Source organism: Leguminivora glycinivorella, chromosome 19, assembly GCF_023078275.1.
Source record: "Leguminivora glycinivorella isolate SPB_JAAS2020 chromosome 19, LegGlyc_1.1, whole genome shotgun sequence".
NCBI classification, from domain to species: domain Eukaryota; kingdom Metazoa; phylum Arthropoda; class Insecta; order Lepidoptera; family Tortricidae; genus Leguminivora; species Leguminivora glycinivorella.
In genome coordinates, this window is record NC_062989.1 from 10,008,831 (window position 1) to 10,022,542 (window position 13,712).

At 40.4% G+C, this 13,712-nt stretch overlaps 1 protein-coding gene across 1 annotated transcript in view; it reads left to right on the forward strand.

Annotated features, from left to right (window-relative positions):
- Window positions 1–13,712, forward strand: part of LOC125236606 (phosphatidylinositol transfer protein alpha isoform) — a 38,201-nt gene that overhangs the window by 15,847 nt on the left and 8,642 nt on the right. Inside the window, 2 exon segments of the mRNA XM_048143468.1 lie at window positions 5,393–5,544; window positions 7,790–7,867. Of these exon segments, the coding sequence (XP_047999425.1) occupies window positions 5,393–5,544; window positions 7,790–7,867 (230 nt within the window).

Sequence of the window (13,712 nt, forward strand, 5' to 3'; positions counted from 1 at the left end):
TTCGTTACACGTTAAAATAGTTACCATCTTGTTTAGTATTTTTGTTCAACTCGGTGGTAAACAACGCCACTGTTCATTTGATAATAAACAGGAATTGTTGACCAAGGGATCGTGCCAAAATACTCAACGATGTTAAATTGTTATACATATTAGATGCAAACAAATTTAGAAAGTAACAATAAGCCACACTTTTTCAGAGGGTTTCATTAAAATCTTGGGCATCCTGTAAATAATTTTAACATAATTATAATACATAGGTACCTTAATCGGGAAGTCATCAAGTCACGCAACACTATACCTATAGTCAGCAGCAGAAGTTGCGTAACGGGCAAGGTGTTCAAAATGAACTTGACACGATCTCATTTTTAAGACAATAAGAGCGTGCTAGGATCGTTGTGAACACCTTGCCCGTTACGGAACTTCTGCTGCTGACTGTACATTACCTACATTGACCTACAAGTTTATTGCGAATTGTTCGACGACGTCAAACTTTTTCAAGACTGTGTTATGATACTTAACCCACTTTTGCTAATTGTTTAAAAATATCTATGAGTCTTAAATAAACATGTTAAAGCACATAAATTGTTGTTGTAAAATACTCTACCTATGCATATTTTTAACTTTATAAGTGTTAAGTAACATATCAGTCATGGTCACTTATGTTATTAGGTATGTAAAAATCAATACATTATTTATTAATCAAACCTTTTAATGATTTTTCTACTCCCGAACTGTTATTCGTCATTTACAGGATTGTGCGTATCGAAAAAACTGAAAACGCATTGTTTGGTTCTGTAATCATGGCAACGCATTGCATTAACGATACTGCGTGCGTGCGCGGGAAGGCTTTGGGCAGCTGAGCTGACAGTGCAAACCTTTGCAATACAGGAAACAGTCTGAATTTCGCGAGAATTATTAAAAAAAAACTATTAAAAACTAAGTGCATGGTCGTTGTAAAAGTATTGTATGCAATGGTGTTTAACTGACTCCAAAATACTCGTGGAAAGTACGCCACTCATATTTCTTGACCTCCTTTAAACGCCTGTTGAATAAAATACTATAAATTAACTATTAGAGTAATGATCATTTCTAGACACATATTTAAATTATCTGTGCTTTTTCAACAAAAAATCGTTACAAAAACCTAATAATCATCTTTAAAAAAAATAAACTACTTATCTAAAATATACAACAAAATATTTTTTTACGCTAAGAAATAGACTAAGTCATTTAAATTATGAATAACTCATGACTTGTACAAGAACAAAACATAAAATATCTTTAACAAAATAATAAACTACCATTCAGTAAGTATTCAAAAATCAAACACTATTTTTATACATTAACACGTCTTAATGTAATTAGTAATTATAAAAAAATAGTAGCTTATATTAGATTTTTATATAAACACGTACTTGTAAAAAATGTTTGCAAATTAAAATAACGAATATGTATATTCATCAAGTATGCTGGGCTCGAAATATCTGAGTCAGAATTAGGTCATATATTTCGATGCAAGTCTACTTTGAACAAATGTGTTCAGTTCTTGTTGCTAATTATTGATCTAACAATAGCTTACGAATTTTTAGCGTTGGCTTTGTGATAATAAGTACGCATTAACGCAGACGGTAATATTATGGAATCGACCTAGACGACCTAGTAACAGCATGCATTGCGAGTGTTTGCTTATTTACATATCAAAGTTCTTTGTAGATTCCTTTATAGATTTGAGGACATTTCATAGCGAGTGTTCCTATATCGTTCTCTGAAATGTCGAATATATAAAAAAAATAGAAAAATATTGCTAATCACAAAGAGGAAATTAAGGAATTAGTCACACACTCAGACAACTTTGACATTGTTATGGGAATTATGTAATACTTACTTTGCTTTCAGCTTAGCTCCATTTAAAACTTTTTATTGAAATATTGTTCATATAAACTTATGACTAGAAAACTCCAAAGCCAACGAACAAAATACATCTTTATCTGTACGTGTTCTGAACAAAAAAAACATATTTCTGCTAAAGGCCAAGTTTGGAAGCCTTGAACGCTATGTTACCTAGAAATACAAGTTTAACATGAACATTGAACTTAAGAGTTATAAAACCAGCTTCATTGACGTTACGAGACGATCGTTACGTCATGAAACGTAAACTTGTTCTCCCTTTCAATCGACTGACGTAAAGTTTTCGTTGATAATGTTCGCCAATTTGAAGCTGGCAAAAATGTCTTAAGACGATTGCCATAGCATAAAAAAAAAAATGTTCGCCATTTGATAAAATGGTGATGCTCAAATGATTTTTAGCGTCAATTGTAGGTATGCTAGACCTAGACGTAATAGATATTTTATGGTAACATAAAAAAGCGCTGCCGGTAGCTTAAAATAGAATAAAATAGAATAATAGTACATTACGATACAAGTGCGTAAAAAAGGAAGTTCGAAACGAGTGGCGATAAATTAAAACACGACCGAAGGGAGTGTTTTAAATCGACACGAGTTACGAATTTCCTTTTCGCACGCGTATCGTACGAGATTTTTCAGTACAGATGAGCCTCCGAAGTTTCGACCTGGCATATAATGAACCACTTCTCGCACTAGTGCGTAAAAAAAACACCATCTGTACTGAAAACATTTATTCGGGAACACAGGCAAGACAAAATACACATAATAACAACAAGACAGAAAATAATGAAGTGCCACGAAATCAGCTTCTTCGAAATCAGATCTTAGCTGTTTTTAATCCGGAAGTCGCAGGTTCGAACCCCGGCTGAGTTTTTCGAAACTTATTTACGAAATATCCATTAATGTTTTCCAATCGTTTTTCGGTGAAGGAAAGCATCGTGTAGAAACCGCGCCTAAGGTCTTTACCTTTTGGAAAGTCAGATGGCAGTCGCCTTCGTAAAAATCGCAAATCTTAGGATGCTGTCAAAGCGAACCCCAGGCTCTCATGGGCCATGGCAATTGCTGGGAGAACGCAAGGATGATGATGGTAGATGTGCCATTTCTCTGCAGCAGTTAAAAAAATGCGTGCTTACTTGTCACAATATCAAAAATCGGTTTATCTAACCGATGCTCCAGTTAGTTTGTAGAACCCTACATAACCCAATTCGTATGTAACTTTACTCCCGGTGATAAAACAGTGTGTGATAATGAAAATACTGCTTAAATAGCCTTTTTATTTCCTAATTAAACTAATTAAGAAATGACTAAGGGAGAAATTTCCACCGTGTGTTTTTAACGGCAGTGGTTCATAGTGTCTTTTTTATGTATTTTCTAAATTTGGTTTGTTTCCACATATGTGACGTTATCTGGGTAAAGGGACCTTATTGTCGATGGCGCTTAAGACGATACGGTAGGGGTCAATTCTCCATACAAACGCTCTCGACTATTTCCTCCCTGGTTTTTGAAGATAGAGCAATGATTTTTCCAACACAGATTGTTATTATTTTTATTTGTGTCGGACCGTTTTGATTTTTTTGATATTCTGCTTTTTAAAGACTCTAGAGCCAATCTAAATTTTCCAAAAACGGCCTTTTTCATTGTGGCGCAAAAACAGGTGTGATACTCAAGAATGGTAACAATTAACCAAAAACGCTAAACGGTCCGACTTAGATTATTTCATTGTTATTCAGATTCTCAAATTTCGTTCCGATTGATTAAGTTTTGAAGGAGGAAAGAGTCGAGAGCGGAACCTCGATTTTAAAGATTTTTTTCCATCACTAGCTCGGAAACACGTGTTTTGTCCTTTAATAACAGCGGGTAAAAACGCATTTTATCAACTAGTGGGTAAAGTAATTTGACCTTGAATAAAATCAAATTAACTGCTTTAAAATTGACAAAAGTAGGTGAATCTAGTAATAAAGATGATTTACCACCTGTGAAACTTCTGGAAGCCGTGATAAATGCATTTTTTGCGCTGTAGTTTCCTCGCTATAGTGAGGGGAAAAGTTTTGTGTTACACTCGGGTGCAAATGTATTTTACTTCTCGTGTGTTAAAAATCTCGCAAGTTCAGGATTCTATTCTCGAACCACTCGCTTCGCTCGTGGTTCAACTATAGAATCCTTTCACTTGCTCGTTTTTCAATTCCACACTCGGCGTTAAAATACAATTTTGCCCCCTTGTATAACAAATAACTATTTTGAAATATCTTTTGACTGAGAATAACACTTGTATATTTAACTAAAATTCGCAAGTTGAAAGGGGGGGCTCCTTTCCATTTTAGCATTTTCGCTACCGTATCCTCTTAAGGCGTTCTGAGCGATGTTCGTATTACAAATACGACACCGCGGGACGTAAGCGCCACGCCATCGACAATAAGGGCCCATTTAGACGGTACGAGAACTCGCATACGAGTTTTATTACATTGCGGTATTTGATGGCTGTGCAAAATCGTATGTACCCTCAACATCCCGCTATGTAACTAAAACCGCATGTGAGTTCGCACGCCGTCTAAATCAGGTCTAAGGTCCCTTTATTCACATAACGTCACATATACTTGATATACTGTGTCAGGTTTAAATAATTTGTCTGCTTTAAATCTCGGAAGCCAGAATTAACCAAAAATACCAACTTTATTTAAAATTGCAAACGGGACTTAATCGCGTATTTACTATGTTTTAAACACTATGTTTTAAAGTCCCGTTTGCAATTTTAAATATGTGTAAAAATCGTGAAAGTTTGAATCAATACCAACTTTAATATGAATGAGATAATGTTATGCCAATTGTTGTGTCCTTCACCTAGCACTTAGTTTAGTTAGATTAGATTGTATGTACTATCAGCTGCAAAAGTGCATGGCGAATATATCAATGAATTCATTCATGAGTTCTCTACGCAATTTTACAGCCCACTGTACAAGTGTAAAGTATACTATTAGTATTTATTTGCTCAGTTTCCTTCTCGCGAAAAGACAGCAGAAGACATCATTGACTTTTCATTGGTTTATCGGTGTCTTTTTTTCATGTCTTCTGTCTTTTAATTGGTAATTTATTAAACATGCGTAACGGTCAACCGTATATCGTGTAACAATTTGATTTAGGTACTTATGGCGATATTTTGGATAGTCAGCTGCAAAAATATCTGACAGGCGAATCATACAAATTGTTGCCACTAGAAATTGTTTGAATGATTCCCCGCAGATACTATTGTAGCTAACGATATTAGCCTTTACCTTTAGGCTGGTTTACGAATAAAGCTGTGTGAGGGTTTTTTGAACCAATAGAATCAGTTAATTTGTGTTACTCGCTCAGCGGCGTGCAGTGATTCTATTGGTCGCACAGTTTTAGTCATCACAGCCTTATCCGTGAAACGAAAACGAAATTCAAAAATTGTACATTCAAAATTCGTTCTTCCATCAAACAAAACACTAATGCTATTTCCCTTGTACAGGCGGCAAGTTCTCATCTGGGCAATACACATACAAGATCTACCACTTGGCGTCCAAGGTGCCAGCTTTCATCAGACTTCTGGCGCCCAAGGGGTCCCTCGAGGTGCACGAGGAGGCGTGGAACGCTTACCCTTACTGCCGGACTGTTCTTACGGTAAGTGAGAGAGGGATAGATATAACGCTTGGCGTCGAAGGTGCCGGCTTTCATCAGGTTTCTGGCGCCCAAGGGGTCCCATGAGGAGGCGTGGAACGCTTACCGACTGTTTTTACGGTAAGTGGGTGAAAGATATCTAGATTATGCCACTTTTTTTACTGTGATGCCTTTACAACTCTTGTTTTTAACATCGGTAGAGATAGAGACACTTGGGAAGATCGTGATAAGTGGAGGGATACCATCGTGGAAGGTTAAATCCATGACAACCCATTTGAAGATGTAGCCCGCAAACGCGAAAAAAGGCACGAGCTTATTAGAGAGGACGTTACTGAAATTTAACTGTCACAAATGCGGACGTGCCTAAATCCCGGTCCCGTATAGGATAGTACAGTCGTGAAAGACGTTGTCCCATGAATTAATGAATGCCCTTACAAGTTGCAATTTGCGACACTCTTCTATTCAATGTCTAAACTGTGCCAATCGAACTGTTATACAAAAGGTAATGGACCTACTTCGAGTCCATCCTGATATGATGCCGCGTCAACACATATCGCGATTCCGCCACTCAATTCCCTTGGATAACGAGCGATGTCATCACGAATATTCTCGGAATTGCTATATGTGTGGACGCAACATAAGTTATGATGACGCGACTGACCGTCACGTCACAATTTACAGTAAGGAAAGCCCTGTGTAAGTGTGCAATGACCTTAAACCACTGACACGTTTCATGGAAGGAATTTTGGGCCGCAAAAATATGCGTCATGTGATGGCCGTTGTGCATTGAAAACTAGCACATTACTTACATAACTACTGGACTATTAAATCGACTTAGATTTAAAAGTCTAAATTGTCGACGAAGCTCGTTGATCCAAGAAGGTAAAAATAGACTATCAAAGCTAAGTCCATCGTGAATTTCTTTTTTTCATTTTGCTCCGTTGTCCGACGGACGATTGCCTCAGTTTTTGCTATTGAAGCAGTCGAAGCAAATTAGGTACTGGTACTGCTAAGTACATGAATGTATAAAAAAAGTTCATCGACTTTAAGACTACTGTCGTCACTAAACAATGACGTAGACAAATTATTATTACATATTCTGGGAAATTTTGTTTACAGCAAATCTAAAAATATATACTGTTAAAACAATAGTATATGAACCCTGATTTTTGACATGTGACGATAGTCTGAGAGCAATGGCATGATGTGATCTTTGGTACTTGTTATGTTACGCTATGAACGTCGCTAAAGTAGATGGGGTCGTAAGGTCCTTCAAATCATTTGTAACTATGGGCCATATTCACCTAGCTAGAAGTACATAGGTCAGACTAAAAACACGTCTTTTAGAAAAAGACCTCACTTGGTCAAATGGGACACCTTTTTAACCGACTTCAAAAAAGGAGGAGGTTCTCAATTCGACTGAATGTTTTTTTTTTTTTTTTATGTATGTTCCTCGATATCTCCGAGAATTGTGGACCGATTTTCAAAATTTTTTTTTGATCGAAACCGACTGCAAAAATAATTGATTTGTTTATAATTTGGATGTTTAGATTATTGCAATACGATAAGAAATCTGAATTCAAAGGTTTATTATTTTTTGCTTTTTAGTTTCTTCGTGTTTTGTAACGCGCTTATTTTTGAAGGCGGTTTTATTTTTTGTTAAAAAAGTTTATTTATTTGTTGATTTTTAGTGGTTCCTATTGATATTATATGTATCAGTCCGAATACATGTACACTAGTGAAAGAATTATCCTTTAACTCCTAACCATTGAGGAGTTGACCTTCCATCATCAGCTCAGCCACATAAAATTATTACCATCAGGCGTAAATACTGGTTTACCTTTGAAAAATACACTGAAAACATTACATGTGCCTATAACATTTGAAGAGTTCCCTCGATTTCTCCAGGATCCCATCATCAGACCCTGACTTGGTGCCAATGGGACCATCTCGGGATTATACCCGTTCGATCAAAAAAAAATTTTGAAAATCGGTCCACAATTCTCGGAGATATCGAGGAACATACATACAAAAAAAAAAAAAAAAAAAAAAACATTCAGTCGAATTGAGAACCTCCTCCTTTTTTGAAGTCGGTTAAAAATGACTTCGGTATTACCAAGACGAAAGTGAAATGTTGAAAATATATTATTAGTGATGGAATTTTACCACGAATTTTAATAAATAATATTGTTTTAATAGGTGCAAAGACACATAAATGAACTGACCATATATTTGTATGTTTTTACAGAACCCTGGCTACATGAAGGACAACTTCGTCATCTGCATAGAGTCCCTACATTTACCGGATGGTGGTGACCAAAATAATGTAAGTCTGATATTTTTTAATCTTTTCTATCATGGAACAATAGTGTTTCGGGCTTTTGGAGTATTCTATGACTTCTAGTCGATATAGGACACTTGAAATAGACCCTGCGGCAGCCAAGACGGAGACGGAATTCGTTGTTGATTTTAGACGGTATTCCTAAATTGGTTAGTCCGTCATCGCCCCTGGTTCCCCCGAACCGGGTGGCATGCGTAAAAGCATTTCCCCCAAAAATTTATAAGCCGCTCTTTTCCATGTTGGTATTTTATTCTTACGTTAGATTTGGTTATAATTTGGCTAGTTTGAAAGCTATATGATACGTAAGCGGTAAACGTAACTTGTCTATAATATAATGCAAACGTGTAATTTTTAAGATTTTACCTAATTTGAGGTTTCGCTTCGGAGTCTTCGGACGGTTTCCTAATCAGTTAGTTTCTCTAATGATTTCGGATGTTCTCACACTGCGGTAATAGAAAATTAGTTATTAATAAACCGATTAAATACCTACTAATCTCTTTCATTAAACAATTACATCAAATTAAAGAAAAATCTCAATGTCAATAACGCAATAAATACACCGACTAAAATGAACTTTATCTCACTATTTAACAGTTTATTTTCTGTCAGCCAGTTTATCTAATTGCTCGATAAGTATTTCATTATCATTGGAGTGATTAAGTCGGGGTTTTTGACCTATTCCATTATACATATATTTACTTCCATTATTCGTACAATTTATTTGGAAGCACAGACCAACCCCTATAGACATCCATTACAAGACGACTCGCGGTCGCCAGCCTTCCTAGTATTTGCACTGATATAAGCGCGGGCGCTCGCCGTGCCCGATCAGTAGCGGCCAAGTAACAGACCCGAAAGCAGCGCGTGTTTTTCGCAGTAAAAAAATTGAAAAAGGGTATTTTGATGTCTTAAAGATGTCCACCTGTAGTGTGAAATGGTGTGGAAAGGTAACAAGAAGCTCAAATTTAAAAACAGACGTCATTACATTCCACATAAAAGTCATATTTATAATTTATTCAGAGCCGGCATAGGTCAACTTACATTGGCCACTTACGCGTCAGTAAAGGGACAGTCCCTTTCATCTGGCGCGACTGCCCGCCGTCCTTGAAACGGCCAATCACAGCGCGCTTAACACATTCCCTGCCCGCTCCTCGCACCCCTGGCACTGGTGACTCGTATCGCGAACAAAATATACAAGACTGCTACTCTATAGGAGGTTCTCTGTGTTTGGAAGATAAAGCGATCTAAAGACTTGGTTGTTCTTTAAACATTCATAAAAGGCACATGCACTAGATTATGTCAGGGGGCCCATCTAGAGCGTTTTCGTTTCGTACTACCATACTGTGGCGACAGGTGTATTAAATATATTGGTAATAAATAATAAATATTTGAACAATAATATGTTTTAAAATGCTGTTACGCTTCGCGCGACGCAAGCGCGGCGTTGAGGTACTGCCTTATCGCTCGGGCCGCTCCGCCGCAGATCGGCGGGCGAGCGCGCTTTCGTGTGCGCTCGGAAATCCCAGCCAGTCGGCAATTTATCACTCTCGAGGCTGGACGCATGCGCTCGCGCCGCCCGAGCTAACGGTTAATGCTTACGCGCCGACTCGCTTGCATTATAAATATTATAATATTCGGTTTGCTTGTGCGCCGCTTAATGCTTTAAGCTTACGCTTTTAATGTGTGCTTTCTTTATGTACTTTTCCTATCTTCTGTGCTATTTCTGACTTCCTCTTTTTCTATACTGTGCTGTGCTTTGTACTCTTATTTTCTTTACTTGTGCTTGTGACTCTTGTGTGCCGTTATTTGACAATATAAGTTATTAATGTGGAACTAGCTTGTTTTACTTATCTCGCTAGGCTAGTTCACCACATAATTTGGTGACCTCTGTTGAATTGGACGGTTGTGTAACGGACGTTTTAAGATTTTACCGTATAACGGACATTTTTAAATTTTGCCGTGTAACGGTTATTTTTCAATTTTAATTTATAACAAACGTTTGAGTTTTAAATTTTAACAGACATTTTTATCGTTTTATCTTTTAACAAGCACTTAGTATTGAGAACAGTTTTAAGTTTTTATAGACGTTTTACAATTTTAAATATCAAAATGTCTGATACCGAGGTTGAGACACCTAGGAGGCCGGTGCAGGCCCCTGGGGTGGGGGCCGGCGCTGGTGAAGCAGCAGTGAGTCACATTAGCGTAAAACCGCCGCCGTTTTATCCGGATAAGCCGACTATGTGGTTCGCACAGCTCGACGGCCAGTTTAATTTGACCAAGATTACGAGTGACAGTACCAAGTTTTATCACGCCATATCGGTTTTGGAATACAAGTACGCGGTAGAGGTGGAGGATATTATTACCAACCCGCCGGCGAGTGATAAATATGGTACACTTAGAAGAGAGCTCATAGCTCGGTTGTCGAGCTCTAAGCAGGAGCGTTTGAAGCAATTAATGTCAAAAGAGGAGCTCGGCGACAGGAAGCCGAGCCAGTTCCTGCGGCATATCCGGAGTTTAGCGGGTGCGGATTATCCGGATGACTTTATCCGGCACTTGTGGATGAGCCGGTTACCGACGGTGCTACAGAGTATTGTCGCTTATCAGGACAACTTGCCCTTGGATACGGTAGCCCAGATGGCGGACAAGGTGCATGAGGTTACACCGCCGGGACCCGGTTATCAGGTGGCTGCGGCTTCAGCATCTAGCGTTCCAGTTTCTGTAATCGACCAGTTGCACCAGAAAATCGACGCGTTGACGTCGAGGCTTGACGCGATGTCCACCTCCCGGGGCCGTCAAGGTCCGCCCCGGTCGAGGTCCCGCGGCAAGCCACGGAACCGTTCCCGGAGCCGTTCGCGGGCGGGCAAGCCCAGTGGCGACGGCCAGCGCCTATGCTGGTACCACTACAAATACGCGGATAAAGCAGATAAGTGCCTTTCCCCCTGTGCGTACTCAAAAAACTAGTTAGTCGGTCGCTTGTAGCGACCAGTGATGGTGTTCCAGTGTCGAAGCGTTTATTTGTTACCGACGCAAAGTCGAAAGTGCAGTTTTTGGTGGACACCGGGTCCGATTTATGTGTTTACCCGGTTAGTTTTTTGCGTGCGCATCGTCGTCATTTACAAAAGACTGATTATGAACTGTATGCTGCTAATAACACTGCTATTAGTACTTATGGCTGGCTAACCTTAGCGCTTGATTTTAATTTACGCCGTATGTTTTGTTGGCGCTTTGTCATTGCTGATGTGAGCAAACCTATTATCGGGGTGGATTTTCTCTCGTTTTACAGTTTGCTTGTCGATGTTCGCTATGCTCGTCTAGTCGATGGAATAACTTTGCTCTCATCAGCCGCTGTAGATGCTTCAGCTTGCGAGTGCGCGCAAATCAAGGTCATTACTGGCAATGTGCCATTTCATGCCCTGCTTGAAGAATACCCGGACATTATTAGGCCTGCCGGTAATCCTCAAGAGCGTAAATGTAAACACCAGACGCAGCACTTTATTAAGACTACGCCAGGTGCGCCTGTGTTTTCAAGGCCACGGCGTTTGGCACCGGATCGCCTCAAAATTGCGAAACGGGAATTTGAGGATATGGTACGCTCGGGTATTGCGCGACGATCGGAGAGTCCTTGGTCGTCCCCGCTGCACTTGGTACCTAAAAAGGACAATGGCTGGCGTCCTTGTGGCGATTATCGCGCTCTTAACGCACGGACTGTTCCAGATAGGTACCCAGTGCGGCATATCGCTGATTTCTCGCATAACCTTTTTAAATGCAAGGTTTTTAGCAAGTTAGATTTAGTGCGCGCGTACAATCAGATTCCCGTCGCGCCTGAGGACGTTCCAAAGACGGCGATCACGACTCCCTTTGGACTTTTTGAATTCCCATTTATGAGTTTTGGTTTGCGCAACGCAGCGCAAACATTTCAGCGGTTTATGGATGAAGTCCTTAGGGGTCTTGATTTCTGTTTTCCGTTCATCGATGACGTTTTAGTAGCCTCCGCTGATGACACTGAACATGTAGCTCATTTGAGAGCCGTTTTTGAGCGTTTCAATGAGCACGGTATTTTGTTAAACGCTAACAAATGTGTATTTGCGGTACCTGAAGTAGAGTTTTTAGGTTACTTGGTTTCGTCGGAGGGTACTAAGCCTATAGGAGCTAGGGTTAAGGCTATCCAGGACTTTCCTAGACCTAAGACGATTAAGGATCTGAGGCGTTTTCTAGGTGCGCTTAATTTCTACAGGCGGTTTATTACTGGCGCTGCTAAATTACAGGCTCCTCTCCATGCACTGTTAAGTGGTCCAGGGGTGAAGAGCAACAGCCCAGTTGTCTGGACTCCGGAGGCAGGGGAGGCTTTCGATGCTTGCAAGTCAAGTATCGCTAATGCCGCTCTCCTGGCTCATCCAGACCCTTCCGCTCCTTTAGCGGTGGTAACAGATGCTTCAGATTTCGCGATTGGTTCCGTGATACAGCAGCAGGTCGAGGGTCATTGGCAACCGTTGGGATTCTTCTCTCGCAAATTGACACCTGCTCAGACGAGGTATAGCGCTTACGATCGCGAACTTTTAGCCATTTACGAGTCAGTGAAGTATTTTAGGCATATGATTGAGTTGAAGCCGTTTTTTATACTCACTGATCATAAACCTATAGTCTCTGCTTTTAAAAAGTCCCTCGATTCGTGTTCTCCGCGGCAATTCCGGTATCTAGATTTTATATCCCAATTTACGTCAGATATCAGGCATATATCGGGCGAGGAGAATGTTGTCGCGGACTCACTATCTCGGATTGATGCCATCACAGACGGGCTAGATTTGAAAGCTTTAGCTTTATCGCAAGCTACAGATACTGAGCTTCGTAGTTTACTTCGTGACGGTTCATCTCTGGATTTACAGGAAAAATCATTTGGATCTGACAAGCTGTTCTGTGATGTATCCCGGCCGATTCCACGTCCTTTTATTACATCTGAGTTTCGGAAGCAGGTATTCGACGCTGTTCACGGACTCAGTCACCCTAGCGCTAGGAACACTATCAAATTAGTGACTGAGCGATATGTGTGGCCTGGTATTAAGAAAGATTGTAGGATGTGGGCGCGTGCATGCATTCCATGCCAGCGGTCTAAAGTTTCACGCCACGTGCACGCCCCGGTGCATGATTTCAAACCCCCCACTGGTAGGTTCTCGCACGTTCACGTCGACCTGGTTGGCCCTTTGCCTGTATCGAATGGGTTCAGGTACTGTCTCACGGCTGTAGATAGGTTTACTCGTTGGCCTGAGGCAGTCCCTTTGTACGACATTACGGCGGAAAGCGTTGCGAAGGCCTTCATTTCGACGTGGGTAGCGCGTTTTGGTTGCCCGCAGAATATTACTACGGATCGAGGCAGGCAATTCGACTCCAATTTGTTCCGTCAGATAGCAACCATGACTGGATCGCGTCACTTGCAGACTACTGCGTATCATCCAGCAGCGAATGGGCTCGTGGAAAGGTTCCACCGTCATTTTAAGGCTGCCATAATGTGCCACGCAGATGAATGCTGGACTGAAACCCTTCCACTAGTGCTCTTAGGTATCCGTAGTGCATGGAAGGAAGACTTGTCTGCTTCGACCGCCGAGTTAGTTTACGGCGAGCCGCTAAGACTTCCCAGCGATTTGTTGCAATCGACGCCTGACCAGCTGACGGACTACACCGACTTCTTGTCACGTTTGCGCCAACACATGAAAAAGTTGCAACCGACAAAAGTCGCTCGTCATGGTTCTGGCAAAGTTTTTATTTATAAGGATTTGGCAACTGCAACTCACGTCTTTGTGAGACAAGATTTTGTTCGTAGGTCGCTACAGCCACC